The sequence below is a fragment of the Phocoena phocoena genome, chromosome 19 (assembly GCF_963924675.1).
Source record: "Phocoena phocoena chromosome 19, mPhoPho1.1, whole genome shotgun sequence".
Lineage (NCBI taxonomy): Eukaryota > Metazoa > Chordata > Mammalia > Artiodactyla > Phocoenidae > Phocoena > Phocoena phocoena.
The window spans coordinates 54,392,501-54,408,683 of NC_089237.1; the positions used below are offsets into that span (position 1 = coordinate 54,392,501).

At 42.3% G+C, this 16,183-nt stretch overlaps 1 protein-coding gene across 1 annotated transcript in view; it reads left to right on the plus strand.

Annotated features, from left to right (window-relative positions):
- The window catches only part of DNAH9 (dynein axonemal heavy chain 9), a 300,462-nt gene that overhangs the window by 224,012 nt on the left and 60,267 nt on the right, over window positions 1-16,183 (plus strand). The window contains 5 exon segments of the mRNA XM_065896659.1: window positions 2,311-2,430; window positions 4,469-4,657; window positions 12,611-12,683; window positions 12,686-12,845; window positions 14,474-14,510. Of these exon segments, the coding sequence (XP_065752731.1) occupies window positions 2,311-2,430; window positions 4,469-4,657; window positions 12,611-12,683; window positions 12,686-12,845; window positions 14,474-14,510 (579 nt within the window).

Sequence of the window (16,183 nt, forward strand, 5' to 3'; positions counted from 1 at the left end):
TCTCCCTTCTGTTTCCTTTTTAATTTCATTTTCTGGAATGCATATTGGTTGGATATTGGACCTTCTGATGGGTCATCTATTTTCTCTTATCTTTTTGTCACTTTATGCTTTCTTATTCTATTTAGATTTCCTCAAATTCATCTTTTAATTTATTGAATTTATTATTTTTTACATTAACAATAAAGATTATTTCCACAAGTTTACTTTGTTGTTGTTCTCTTTTCCTTTTATTAGCATCCTCTTGTTTTATGGATGAAACATCTTGAATCTCCCAGAGAAACTACTTATGAAGGGTTTTATGCTTTGTTGCCGTTTTTTTGACTGAAGTTCTTTCTTTTTCCCAGGTCATTTTTTCCTTCTTGTCTACCTTTAATCTAGGCTTTAATCAAATGTCTTCTTGTCTTTTCATGTTTACAAGAGTAGTGATCGAAAGCAGAGTATAGCTCTGCAGACAAGAGCAGATCTGGCAGACTGGCAGGATTTGTTTTCTAGATCGGATGAGTTATGGTGGATGCATCCTATTACTTGTTGTATTTAGTTCTGCTCTACAGCAAAGTGATTCAGTTATATATATATATGTATATACATACTTTTTAATATTCTTTTCCATTATGGTTTATCACAGGATTTTGAATATAGATCCCTATATACAATAGGACCTTGTTTATCCATTCTGTATGCATTAGTTTGCTGGATGCATCTTAAATGCCAGAACATGGTATCCTTTCTCTGCCACTGTTGACTCTCCTGCTGGTGACACAGGTGCCTGGTGGCATTGCATGGGGATGGAGATGTGGAGTGGAGGATCAAAAGGCTTCCAGTTGACTGTCTTATTTTCAACATCCCCCTGCAGCTCACCTGACATTTCCAAATCCCCAGTGTATGTGAGGCTCTGCAGAGCTGCTCAGCTTCTGCTGTACGTTGCAGTGTCCTCTGCCCTGCTCCAGCCCTTTCCACTGCTCTATCTGTGGTCTTCCATAGATCTGTTGGAATCCCTCACCCTCCAGTGGCCCTCAATATTTGCTTGATGTTATGGGCTTATGACTTTTTAAACTGCTTCATAACCATTTTAGAGAAGTCTCGGGAAGAAGAGTAAATGAACGTGGCCAGCCTGCCATTGTCAATTGGATGGCTCACCACCTAGTTCTTAAGCTGCTTGGCTATATAAACTTGGCCCTTCATTTCTTTCTCTTGTGACTTGGTAATGACTGACAAAGCAGCCTGAAGCCCTGTTATTGCATAGACATGAGACATATCTGGAGGTGTCTGCCATGTGCCCAGGTGTCTTTGTGTATGCAAATATGCATCATGGGGGCAACAAAGACTGTGCACTTGAATTCTAAATTCTTGATAAATTTAGAAAAAATTGAAACCGTGTCGTTTTTAAAAATGTTCCTCTACTTCGGGATAATTGGAGAGAATCGATGAGGTCAAGTGAAGTTGTCTTGCACTCCTGGGACCTTAAAGCAAAGGGAGGGGACTACCCTGGTGGCGCAGCGGTTAAGAATCCACCTGCCAGTGCAGGAGACACAAGTTCAATCCTGATCTGGGAAGATCCCACATGCCGTGGAGCAACTGAGCCCGTGCACCACAACTACTGAGCCTGCGCTCTAGAGCCCTCAAGCCACAACTACTGAAGCGCGTGCACCTAGAGCCCGCACTCCGCAGTGAGAAGCCCGCGCACCGCAACGAAGAGTGGCCCCCGCTCACCACAGCTAGAGAAAGCCTGTGCGCAGCAACACAGACCCAACGCAGCCTAAATTAATTAATTAATTAATTAAATGAATTTATTTTTTTAATTAAAAAAAAAAGCAAAGGGCAGACATAGGTTGCAGACAGCCCAATTCCAACCCACGAACCAGCCGCAGCAGACGGTGTGTGCTCCTCCCAGCACCCCCACCCTGGGATCCTACTGGCCATTTTCAGGCCTCCTCAGGCTTCAGTGAGATTTTGCTTCTAAAAGCAGCACTTGTACTTTTTTGTCAGGCTACTGGAACCCCTTTTCCCCAATACAGGGAGAGACAGAATTTAAGCCTCTCCCTCCTTGTGCGTCACCCCTCCTGGTCCTGGACCAATGACTGAGGTGCTGGATAGAAAAGCTCAGTCTTCTCACTTGCGTCGGGACCCTCTGGACTTCCACTGGTATCCACGTGAGGGCCCCCCTAGTTTGCCTTCCTTCCCCTCCCTGCCCGCCTTCCCCAGTCCCTTACAGCTCCCCCTCAGGAGGCCTTCCTTAGAAATCCCCTACCCGTGAACCCTATCTCTGAAGCACTGGAACTACTGACAGACGTTGTGTTCCTTCCTAAACAGCACCTTAATGAAAACCTGGCCAAACTCACGGCCAAGTTTGAGAAAGCAACAGCTGACAAACTCAAATGTCAGCAAGAAGCTGAAGCGACTGCAGGCACCATCTCCCTTGCAAACCGCCTGGTGAGTGTGAACCTCTTCGGCGGGCTTTAATTACACGAGCTGAGATTGTCAGGTGCCGCAGAGGTGCAAAATATTAATAGATGAGCAGCTGAGTGCCGCTTTGACTAGGGGGCAAATAATAAAATGCTCTGGGCTGCAGGGACTGACTCCTGAGAAGAGCGTGAATGCCCACCCTGGTCTGGTCAAAGGAGATTTCCCACAGGGATGGTCGGGAGACTGGGGCACTGGATGGATCAGGAAGCTTACGAGAGGTGTGACGTGCTTACATACAAGTGCGTCAGCCAGAGGGAGCATTCAGTGACAAAGCTAGCATTCGACAGGCAAACCCTGAAGCTCTTACCTGTGGGATATTTGATAATAAGGGTGTGGACAGGATGAGGCACTGAGAGAGAAGCAGAAAAGAACAAGACAGATGGTTGACCCTGAACATTGCTAACCATAACCTTGGTCTCTCCAGCAAGACGGTCATTTACACGGCCACTCAGGGCTCTAAGAGCAAGTGTTCCAAGGGCAGGAAGTAGAAGGTCCTACTCTCTTAAGGCCTGGGACCAAAACCCAACTCAACATCCTTCCTCTGCGTCTACTGGTCAAAGCAGTGACAGATCCAGGGAGGGGGAGCACAGACACCAGCTCCTGCTGAGAGGAGGGTCAGGGGATGTGTAGCCTTTTTAATCCCCCATGGTTTATATTTCTCATCATGAATCAGCTAAGAGCCTGCAAAGCAGTGTCCACGGGATGTGATTTCTCTTTATCGAGAGCCTTTTACAGCACTTTCCTCCCCAATGAAAAGAAGTGGAATCGATCCCTTTTCCCATTTATTCCAGCCCCCATTTATGTATATAACAAAGCCAGGTTTCCTAGTTCAGGGAGAAATTAGTCATAACAGTCACTGAATCGGTCGTGCTCCAGTAACAAGAGGTGAAGCCTCAGGTGTGTCTGTGCCCTGTTTGTTGAACCTGCTGCTGCAGAGCTCTGGGATGATCGTCTTCACTGAATGGTGTGGTCTAGCGACAGCTCGTGCACTAACATGCAGGAAGCAGTCAGGACCTCCCCGCTGTCCTGTCTTCCGTTCAGATCCCTGTTTGGTTTCCAGAATTTTGCGCGGCCTCTCTCTGCCCAGCTGGAGCCTTTTTTGCGTTGGTCCTCGTAGGAGGCAGGTGGAGCTCTGCTCTAGGACTCAGGACAGGTCAGCTCTGAAGCCATCCCTGTCCCCACCAACCTGGGGTGGTTGAAGTGTCAGAAGACAGGACACTTCGACTTTCTGGTCTTTATCTGTGTGATCTAAGATGGCGTGGGAATGGTCGGTGGGCAAGTCCCTCAGGTCTCCCAGCTCTGACATCCTAGGATGCCATCTTTCCAGGAAGAAAAAGGGATCAGTCACAGCACAAAAGCCGAGCTTCACCGAACAGCCCACCTCACAGTCCTCTGTAGACAGTGTCTATCCTCTGGGAGAGGGCGCCCCCCAACGTGGGCCCTGCAGAGTCGGGCCCTGCTCTGCAGTCTTGTACTTTGCACACACCCGTGTTTCAGTGCATCTGACTCCGTGTCTTAATTACCACGCCGATCTCCCCACCCACTGTGAATTATTTATAGTGCAATTGATTTTATTTACTTTCACATCTCCAGCATTTGGAGGAGAAGAGAGAGGTACATGATTTTCTGTTACGTTTTGAGGACCAGACACGGTACCAAGTGATGAACACACATGGTCACACTAAATCCTCTTCACGGCTCTTCGAGGTGGGCATATTCATCTCCACACCTGTCAAGGCAGAGCCTGGAAGGCTGCATTCAGGACCTGTCTCTCCACAGCCCACGTAACACAGAGCAGAGAACAGGGGCTCGTTGACTGCAGTGTTCACTGTAGCCGGTACAAACCGCGCCCCCCGCCCCCCCTCATTGATCAGAAGGGCCACATAAATGATGTCCTGAGTCTCCTGCTGTGAAGCGTGAGCCATGCATTCTCCGTGGCTGAATTGTGGCTCTGTAGCCTGTGGTATGACGTGTCTTCTCCCCTCTCTGCTCTTTGAAATGATAGGTGGGAGAACTGGCCTCTGAAAACGTGAGGTGGACAGAAACTGTGCAGAACTTCAAACAACAGGAAAGGAAATTATGTGGAGACGTTTTACTTACTGCGGCTTTCATTTCGTACCTGGGCTTCTTTACAAAGAAATATCGGCAGAGCCTCATGGATGGGACCTGGAGACCCTACCTGAGCCAGCTGCAGGTAAGTCCAGCCTGCATCTGTCCTGACGCCACCAGCCTGTGGGGACCAGGGAGCTCATGTGACAGTAATAACACAAACCTCTGAGTCCCTACTTGCGTTCTTTCCCCCACAACCACCTGAGTATCCCCTAGTGACCGCTGAGACCCAGGAAGGAGACCTGTGCGCCCATGTCCTCCCACACTGCCCTGCACTGTCCTCCACTGCCGTCCAGGCCACCTGAGCACGGCACCTCTCCTCTTCCTGGGTCTCCATGGGAACGCCGGTCCACCGCCCCCAGGCTGTCTCCTGACACTCCTCAAAACTATAAAACCCAAGAGGCCCCAAACGCATCCTGTATCTCCCTCCAGCCTTCCTGCTCTTGTGCCAAACTTCGTAGCACAAGTTTGGAGGAGCATTCCCCAAATGCTGCACCGCACCTTGTTACCGGGCCCCAAAGCTCCCCCGTCTGTGTCTGTGACCCACAGACACCCTTCATGAAAGCAGCTTATCTGGTCATGTGTACTCAGTTCTCAGTGTGAGTGGGAGGACGTTACTCCCAACTCCTCCCTCTACGCTGACATGATGAAATGGGGAAATGCTAGTTCCCAGCTGAAGAGGGATCAGGATGTGTTACATCTTGACACTTTCACATCACTCACAGTCCTCAATGAACAAATATTCACTGAGTCTTCAACCTGCCCTACACGCCACTGGAAGGAGGTACAGAAGACGCTCAAGACCAGGTTGTTGGCAGAACAGAGTCCAGTGGATGAGATGAGAGTTATAAAAAGCAGCTGCCGTGAGAGTCAGCACAGAAAGTTCACCACGTACAGTAAGGGTTATATTCTAGAATTCATTTGTAGGTGTTTCCTTGGAACACAAAGCCCATACCGTCTAGCGGTGGTTGGCTTAACAGATCAGCTCATAAAATCTCATTCACCTGATGATTTGCTGAACAGTGGTTTAAAAACTTACAGCATTGGGAAATAAACAAAAGATAAAGCTGTTATTTATTCTCCTTCAACACTTGTGGAAAAGGAAATTTTTAAAAGGACGATCATTAGCTGAGCGAATGAAGATGAGGAGCCCAGTGGCCGCCCAGCAAGGGTTTTTCTGGCTTTGTTTGCGGCTCTTAAGCAATTTTTGTTTTTTACATCTTTATTGGACTATAATTGCTTTACAATGGTGTGTTAGTTTCTGCTTTATAACAAAGTGAATCAGTTATACATATACATATGTTCCCATATCTCCTCCCTCTTGCGTCTCCCTCCCTCCCACCCTCCCTATCCCGCCCCTCTAGGTGGTCACAAAGCACCAAGCTGATCTCCCTGTGCTATGCAGCTGCTTCCCACTAGCTATCTATTTTACATTTGGTAGTGTATATATGTCCATGCCACTCTCTCGCTTTGTCTCAGCTTACCCTTCCCGCTCCCCGTGTCCTCAAGTCCATTCTCTAGTAGGTCTGTGCCTTTATTCCTGTTTTTTTTTTTAATAATTTTTTTCTGCTTTATTGAGATATAATTGACAGGTAACATTGTGTAACTTTAAGATGTACGATGTGTTGATTTGATGCACATATATTGTGAAATGATTACCACAGTAGCTTAGTTAATACTTCCATCACCTCACACAATACCATTTCTTTTTTGTGATGAGAACATTTAAGATCTACTCTCTTAGAAACTTTCAAGTGTACAATACAGTATTAACTGTAATCACCATGCTGTACATTAGAATCCCAGAACTTTTCTTATAATGAAAGTTTGTACACTTTGACCAACATCTCCCCGTTTCCCCCACCCCCAGCCCCTGGCAACTACCATTCTACACTCTGTTTCTGTGAGTTTGGCTTTTTTAGATTGCACATATAAGTGAGATCATACAGTATTTGTCTTTCTCAGTCTGACTTATTTCACTTAGCATAACGCCCTCAAGGTCCATCCATGTTGTTGCAAATGGCAGGATTTCCTTCTTTCTCATGGCTCAATAATATTCCATGGTATATGTGTCATTCATATATATACATACATATATATATGATTCATATGTCATATATATATATGCACACCATGATTCTTTATCCATTAATTCGTTGACAGACACTTAGGCTGTTCCCATAGCTTGGCTATTGTGGATAATTCTGCAATGAACATGAGGTGCAGATATCTCTTTGAGACAGTGATTTCATTTCCTTCAGATATATAACCAGAAGTAGAATTCCTGGATCATTTGGTAGTTCTATTTTTAATTTTTTTAACATCTTTATTGGAGTATAATTGCTTTACAATGGTATGTTAGTTTCTGCTGTATAACAAAGTGAATCAGCTATACATGTACATATATCTCCATATCGCCTCCCTCTTGCGTCTCCCTCCGACCCTCCCTATCCCACCCCTCTAGGTGGACACAGAGCACTGAGCTGATCCCCCTGTGCTATGCGGCTGCTTCCCACTAGCTATCTATTTTACATTTGGTAGTGTATATATATCAGTGCCACTCTCTCACTTCGTCCCAGCGTACCTTCCCCCTTCCCGTGTCCTCAAGTCCATTCTCTACGTCTGCATCTTTATTCCTGTCCTGTCCCTAGGTTCTTCAGAACCTTTTTTTTTTTTTTTAGATTCCATATGTATTTGTTAGCATACGGTATTTGTTTTTCTCTTTCTGATTTACTTCACTCTTTATGACAGACTCTAGGACCATTCACCTCACTACAAATAACTCAATTTCATTTCTTTTCATGGCTGAGTAATGTTCCATTGTATATATGTGCCACATCTTCTTTATCCATTCATCTGTCGATGGACACTTAGGTTGCTTCCATGTCCTGGCTATTGTAAATAAGAGCTACAATGAACATTGTGGTACATGACTCATTTTTTTTAACATCTTTATAGGAGTATAATTGCTTTACAATGCTGTGTTAGTTTCTGCTTTATAACAAAGTGAATCAGCTATATATATATCCCCATATCTCCTCCCTCTTGTGTCTCCCTCCCACTCTCCCTATCCCACCCCTCTAGGTGGTCACAAAGCACCGAGCTGATCTCCCTATGCTGTGCAGCTGCTTCCCACTAGCTATCGATTTTGGTAGTATATATAAGTCCATGCCATTCTCTCACTTCGTCCCAGCTTACCCTCCACCCTCCCCGTGTCCTCAAGTCCAATCTCTACATTTGCGTCTTTTTTCCTGTCCTTCCCCTAGGTTCTTCATACCATTTTTTTTTTCCTTTAGATTCCATATATGTGTGTTAGCATATGGTATTTGTTTTTCTCTTTCTGACTTACTTCACTCTGTATGACAGACTCTAGGTCCATCCACCTCACTACAAATAACTCAATTTCGTTTCTTTTTATGGCTGAGTAATATTCCATTGTATATATGTGCCACATCTTCTTTATCCATTCATCTGTCGATGGACACTTAGGTTGCTTCCATGTCCTGGTCCTGGCTATCGTAAATAAGAGCTACAATGAACATTGTGGTACATGACTCTTTTTGAATTATGGTTTTCTCAGGGTATATGCCCAGTAGTGGGATTTCTGGGTCATATGGGAGCTCTATTTTTAGTTTTTTTTTTTTTTTTTTTTTTTTTTTTTTTTTTTTGCTGTACGTGGGCCTCTCACTGCTGTGGCCTCTCCCACTGCAGAGCACAGGCTCCGGACAGGCAGGCTCAGCGGCCATGGCTCACAGGCCCAGCCGCTCCACGGCACGTGGGACCCTCCTGGACCGGGGCACGAACCCGCGTTCCCTGCATCAGCAGGTGGACCCTCAACCACTGTGCCACCGGGGAAGCCCTATTTTTAGTTTTTTAAGGAACCTCCATATTGTTCTCCATAGTGGCTGTATCAATTTACATTCCCACCAACAGTGCAAGAGGGTCCCCTTCTCTCCACAACCTCTACAGCATTTACTGTTTGTAGATTTTTTGATGATGGCCATTTTGACTGGTGTGAGGTGATACCTCATTGTAGTTTTGATTTGCATTTCTCTAAATATTAGTAATGTTGAGCATTCTTTCATGTGTTTGCTGGCAATCTGTATATCTTCTTTGGAGAAATGTCTATTTAGATCTTCTGCCCAGTTTTGGATTGGGTTGTTTGTTTTTTTGTTATTGAGCTGCATGAGCTGCCTGTATGTTTTGGAGATTAATCCTTTGTCAGTTGTTTCATCTGCAAATATTTTCTCCCATTCTGAGGGTTGTCTTTTCGTCTTGTTTATGGTTTCCTTTGCTGTCCAAAAGTTTTTAAGCTTCATTAGGTCCCATTTGTTTGTTTTTGTTTTTATTTCCATTTCTCTAGGAGGTGGGTCAAAAAAGGTCTTGCTGTGATGTATGTCATAGAGTATTCTGCCTATGTTTTCCTCTAAGAGTTTTATAGTGTCTGGCCTTACATTTAGGTCTTTAATCCATTTTGAGTTTATTTTTGTGTATGGTGTTAGGGAGTGTTGTAATTTCATTCTTTTACATGTAGCTGTCCAGTTTTCCCAGCACCACTTATTGAAGAGACTGTCTTTTCTCCATTGTATATTCTTGCCCCTTTGTCAAAGATAAGGTAACCATAGGTGCATGGGTTTATCTCTGGGCTTTCTATCCTGTTCCATTGATCTATATTTCTGTTTTTGTGCCACTACCATACTGTCTTGATTACTGTAGCTTTGCAGTATAGTCTGAAGTCAGGGAACCTGATTCCTCCAGCTCCGTTTTTCTTTCTCAAGATTTCTTTGGTTATTCGGGGTCTTCTGTGTTTCCATACAAATTGTGAAATTTTTTGTTCTAGTTCTGTGAAAAATGCCATTGGTAGTTTGATAGGGATTGCATTGAATCTGTAGATTGCTTTGGATAGTATAGTTATTTTCACAATGCTGATTCTTCCAATCCATGAACATGGTATATCTCTCCATCTGTTTGTATCATCTTTAATTTCTTTCATTAGTGTCTTATAGTTTACTGCATACAGGTTTTTTGTCTCCTTAGGTAGGTTTATTCCTAGGTATTTTATTCTTTTTGTTGCAATGGTAAATGGGAGTGTTTCCTTAATTTCTCTTTCAGATTTTTCGTCATTAGTGTATAGGAATGCAAGAGATTTCTGTGCATTAATCTTGTATCCTGCTACTTTACCAAATTCATTGATTAGCTCTAGTAGTTTTCTGGTAGCATCTTTAGGATTCTCTATGTATAGTATCATGTCATCTGCAAACAGTGACAGTTTTACTTCTTCTTTTCCAATTTAGATTCCTTTTATTTCTTTTTCTTCTCTGACTGCTGTGGCTAAAACTTCCAAAACTATGTTGAATAATAGTGGTGAGAGTGGGCAGCCTTGTCTTGTTCCTGATCTTAGTGGAAATGGTTTCAGTTTTTCACCATTGAGAACAATGTTGGCTGTGGGTTTGTCATATATGGCCTTGATTATGTTGAGGTAAATTCCTTCTATGCCTACTTTCTGGAGAGTTTTTATCATAAATCGGTGTTGAATTTTGTTGAAAGCTTTTTCTGCATCTATTGAGATGATCATATGGTTTTTCTCCTTCAGTTTGTTAATATGGTTTATCACATTGATTGATTTGCATATATTGAAGAATCCTTGCATTCCTGGGATAAACCCCACTTTATCATGTTGTATGATCCTTTCAATGTGCTGTTGGATTCTGTTTGCTAGTATTTTGTTGAGGATTTTTGCATCTATGTTCATCAGTGATATTGGCCTGTAGTTTTCTTTCTTTGTGACATCCTTGTCTGGTTTTGGTATCAGGGTGATGGTGGCCTCATAGAATGAGTTTGGGAGTGTTCCTCCCTCTGCTATATTTTGGAAGAGTTTGAGAAGGATAGATGTTAGCTCTCTAAATGTTTGATAGAATTCACCTATGAATCCATCTGGTCCTGGGCTTTTGTTGGAAGATTTTTAATCACAGTTTCAATTTTAGTGCTTGTGATTGGTCTGTTTATATTTTCTATTTCTTCCTGGTTCAGTCTTAGGAGGTTGTGCATTTCTAAGAATTTGTCCATTTCTTCCAGGTTTTCCATTTTACTGGCATATACTTACTTGTAGTAATCTCTCTTGATCCTTTGTATTCTGCAGTGTCAGTTGTTACTTCTCCTTTTTCATTTCTAATTCTATTGATTTGAGTCTTCTCTCTTTCTTTCTTGATGAGTCTGGCTAGTGGTTTATCAATTTTGTTTATCTTCTCAAAGAGCCAGCTTTTAGTTTTATTGATCTTAGCTATTGTTTCCTTCATTTCTTTTTCATTTATTTTTGATCTGATCTTTATGATTTCTTTCCTTCTGCTAACTTTGGGGTTTTTTGGTTCTTCTTTCTCTAATTGCTTTAGGTGTAAGGTCAGGTTGTTTATTTGAGATGTTTCTTGTTTCTTGAGGTAGGATTGTATTGCTATAAATTTCCCTCTTAGGACTGCTTTTGCTGCATCCCATAGGTTTTGGGTCATCGTGTTTTCATTGTCATTTGTTTCCAGGTAGTTTTTGATTTCCTCTTTGATTTCTTCAATGATCTCTTGGTTATTTAGTAGCATATTATTTAGCCTCCATGTGTTTGTATTTTTTACAGTATTTTTCCTGTAATTTAATCTAGTCTCATAGCATTGTGGTCAGAAAAGATACTTGATACCATTTCAATTTTCTTAAATATACCAAGGCTTGATTTGTGACCCATCTTAAGATACTTAAGTATTTTTATGCCACAAACCCCTTTGGCAGTCTGGTAACACCTATGGAATCCTTCTCACAGTAATGTTTTTTAGTGTATAAAGTAGAATGCATATGATTACAAAGGAAAACAATTCTATTGAAATACACTTCTGATCCCAGGATAAGAACCTCCAGTGGCTGGTTTCCCTTTTGAGGTTTGCTCGAAGGTATAGCACTGGCCATTTGTACCCTTAGCAGGTGTAATTAAAGGGAAAGGAGATGGTCTGGAGAGGTTTTCCTGAGATAACTGGGAAGACGAACTGCAGAGAAGAGAAAGTTGGAGAGGTTAAAGGGCATATGTGTGAACCTCGAAAGCATTCTAAGTGAAAGCAGCCAGACACAAAAGGTCACGTATTGTATGATTCCATTTATGTGAAACATCCAGAATAGGTAAATCCATATAGGCAGAAAGCAGATTAGAGGCTCCTGAGAACTGGGGGTAGCAGGGAATAGGGAGTGACTGCTGATAGACTTGGGGCTTCCTTTTGGGGTGAAGAAAATGTTTTGGAACGAGATAGAGCTGATGGTTGCACATCGTGAAAGTACTAAATACCATTGACTTGTGCACTCTAAAATGGTTAGGGAATGTGAATTTTACCCCAGTGTTTTAAAAAGTATATGTGTTTCTAATGAAAACAATTACTTGAAGAAGAATTAAATGAGCTGAGAGAGGTCAACGAGAAGAAAAGGAAGGGTTCCCAGGGGGGACAGAGACCAAGGGGAGACATTCCCAGGCCTGGTGGTTTGTTCCTGGGCCTCCCAGTGTGGGAGAAGTCCTCAAGCAGCCCTTCCAGGGGGTGGGGTTGTCCATGGCAGGGGGAAGGGGAGCGTCTGCAGTCGTTTGCAAGCTGGGCATCAGCGGCAAGTGGTGATGCTGAGAGGAGAGGGTGGTCAGTACGGGCTGGTGTGGGCCTGGTCTGTGAAGCATAGAAATGTAGCAGGAAGTGACCCTGCTAACTTGGGCGAGGGCGATGGAGGCTGTTGATTAAGATACAAATGATCTATGGTAGACATTTGACTTGGGTGAATATACTGAAGAACAGAGGATGACACGGGCAGAATTTCTCTGCTGTTCATCCATCAAGAGAAAAAAGACTATCAGGACGTTAAGAAAACCTGCTTCCAGGAATAATGACACAGCCAGGAAAGTGCTCCTCAGGGGGATTTTGGTCTTTCTTTTAGAGGAGTTCTGTCCTTTGAGTGAGCTGCAGACCCCACCCCCAGCTGAGAGCGCACGCTTCTGTTCTGAGCGTGTGTGGCCTTTCTTCGCCACCAGGTTCCCATCCCAGTGACCCCCAACCTAGATCCCCTGAGAATGCTGACGGATGATGCCGACGTGGCTGCCTGGCCTGCAGGGGCCTCCCTGCAGACCGCATGTCCACGGAGAATGCCACCATCCTCCTCAGCTGCGAGCGCTGGCCACTCATGGTGGACCCTCAGCTACAAGGCATCAAATGGATCAAGAACAAGTATGGCGAGGACCTCCAGGTCACCCAGATTGGCCAGAAGGGGTAGGTGGCTGTGCACAGAAGTTCCCACCTTGCCGTTTATGCAGAGGGAAAAAATGTGATGAGCAGGGTTTAAGCCGCTGTGGATTGTTTCTACCCTCCTGGTTCCTCCAGGAGTTCTCTCCTGTTTTTCCTCTCGCTTTAGGAAATGTCTCAGTGAGAGATGCTTGAGTACTGAGTCTCTGCTTTTCTTTCTTTTTCATATTTTTATCTTTATTTTTATTGGAGTACAGTTGGTTTATAGTGTTGTGTTAGTTTCTGCTGTACAGCAAAGTGGATCAGCAAAGTGGATACATATCTCCACTTTTTTTTAGATTCTTTTCCCATATAGGTCATTAGAGAGTATTGAGTAGAGTTCCCTGTGCTACACAGTAGGTCCTTATTGCTATCTATTTTATATGCAGTAGTGTGTATATGTCAATCCCAATCTCCCATTTTGTCCCTCCCCCCTTCCCCACTGGTAACTATAAGTTTATTTTCTACATTTGTGACTCTATTTCTGTTTGGTAAATAAGTTCATTTGTACCATTTTTTTAGATTCCACATATAAGCGATATCATATGATATTTATGTTTCTCTGTCTGACTTGCTTCACTCAGTATAACATGTGTTTTCTTTCTCATTAGAAATCATAAGCGTCAGCCTCCCGACCCATTTCTGAGTCCTTCTTCCACCAGCCCAGGGGTTCACCCTCCCATCTCTCCTGGAATACTTCCTGCTTCCCAAGCACCCTATTCCGTTGTCAGACAGCTCTGTGTTTTACAGTCTTTCTCACATTTAGTCAAAAACTGCCTCTCTTAGCTCTCTTCTACCCTTTGTTCCTACCTCTGCCCCAGAACCACAGGGAACGTAAAGCGTCTCTCTCCTGAGGAACGATGGGACATTTGCAGTGGGGTGCTTAGCAGCTGAGATAGTTATGGAACCTTCAGAACCGTTTGCACCTGCCATGTGGCTTTATCCGTACATGGTGGGGGAGTTACTGCACACGTCAAGGGACATGAACAACAGGGAGAATGTCTGACCAGCACCCACCGCACTTCATGGACCTCAGCTCCTCTCCCCGCACTGCTTCATTCACTCTGTTATAACTTAGCTTTGTAGTTTCAGTTCTCAATTCTTGTTCTGTGTCTCTAGGAGACATGAGAAAAATAGGATGGGGCAATGAGCAGGAGGGAGAGGGCCAGAGATCACTTATTAGGTGGTCGATATGTGTTGGTCTTGGTGTTAGGAGCTTTACCTCAAATGCTTTTTAATCCACACGACCAATGAGGTTAGTGTTCTTGGTACCATTTTCTCATTTGAGGAAATAGAGTTTCACACAAGTTAAGTAATTTCCCCAAGAGTACACAGTTTTAAAGGCAATGGATATTTGCACACCCATGTTCAAAGCAGCGTTATTCACACTAGCCAAATGGTAGAAGGTAATCCAAGTGACCATCAACAGACGAATGGATAAACAGAATGTGGTGTATCAATACAATGAAATATTATTCAGCCTTGAAAAGGAAGGAAATTCTGTCCTTCACTACAGCATGGGCAGACCTTGAGATGAATGTGCCAAGTAAATAAGCCAGTCCTAAAAGGACAACTACTGTACAGTTCCACTTACACAAGGTCCCTAGAGTAGTCAGATTCATAGAGACAGAAAGTAGAATGGTGGTCCCAGGGGCTGTAGTAGACAATAGTCTACCACAATTTTAAAATAATTAGTTAAAATTTTTAAAAATTAATGGAGGCAATATTGGAACCAAGGTGATCTTCACTTCGAAGCCCAGGTTTATCCACTCTTAACATACAACCACCAGCGTGAGGCTTGCTGCCCTGGCCACATGTCCCCAACATGCTTGTCCAGGGGTCCAGACCACCCACGGTTGTTTAAATCAAGCATGTGATGTTCAGAAAATAGTTAAATCACATGTTGAATACCCGGATGGATCCTTTCTTACAGAGAAGGTAGGTGAGAAATGAATGCTGAGGTAGGACACAACGTAGTTTTATCTGTGTCATCAGTCATGGTAATCTAATCCTGGCCTTCCCTTCAAACTTTGATTAAAATATTCCTCTCTAATTGACCAATAACTGCATTTTAGACACAAGTATTCGTTCTTTTTACTCATTCTTATATCCATAGTACTGAAAATAGTGCCTGACATATAGTAATTAATTCTCTGTTCATGTCCCTTGACTACTGTTCTATTGGGTGATTTTCTAGATTTGTTGTGTATTATTTGAATACAAATATTACATTATAGGTAGTATGGTTTAAGACTGTTAAGTGTAGTCTCCCTTCATCAGTGAATGGAAAAGTGTTCAAGGGTGTCATTTGCCTTTGAATTTTGTGAGGTCTGACATACTACAACTTTTTTTTTTTGGTCAGATATGTCACATTTCTTCTATAAATCATATTTAGAAAATTCTTTTTTCTGTCCAGAAATTATATAAATATTCATATAGAAGATTTTTTAGGTTTTTTTATGGTTTTCTTTTTACACTAAAATCCAATCACCTGAAATATATTTTCAGGTACTATATAAGGTACAGACCTAATTTTCACTTTTCAAGTGGTTAGCCATTGTTCCAATACCATTTATTAAATTCTCCATCCTTTCTCCAATTAATTAGAGATGACATTTTACTCTATATTAAAATATTTTATTAGCTTTTATTCTTTTCTATTTATACAATACTATACCAGCCTTTAATTATTTCGTTTTATATTTAGTAACATTTATTGTGGCATTTCTCATTACAAAAGTAATATATCATCAGTAAAAAAAGAAGGTGAGGGGAGTTACCCAAAGCAATAAATAGGCCCTATAATTCATCATTTTTTCCCAACACTCCCAACTTTTGGTTTATGATATTCTTTAAGACTTCTTTCTACATATCTGTATTGTTGAAATTATAAGAAATATTTTATTATCAGCTAATGTGAGTCCCTCCTCTTATTCTTCATGATCTTTTATTTTTTTAAAAAAACATTCTCATTGTTTTCTTTTAGATTAACTTTAAGATTTTTGGTCAAGGTTTATAAAGTTATATTGTTATTTATTGTGTGAATTGGAATCACATTGAACTTATAAATCTATTTAGGGGAATCAATTTTTTATGTGCTTGTTAAACTCTACATAATATTGAAAAATTAAAAATAGCCTAGCTTTTGGTAATTGATTGTTACATAAATTAAGGTGTATCAATACAGTCTAATACCCAGGCACATAAATATTGTTATAGAAGAATATTTAATGACATGGTAAAATGTTTACATTTTATGCACAAAAACCAGGTTATAAAACAAATGAACTACACGGATCAAATAAAAATAAATATAAATGCAGACA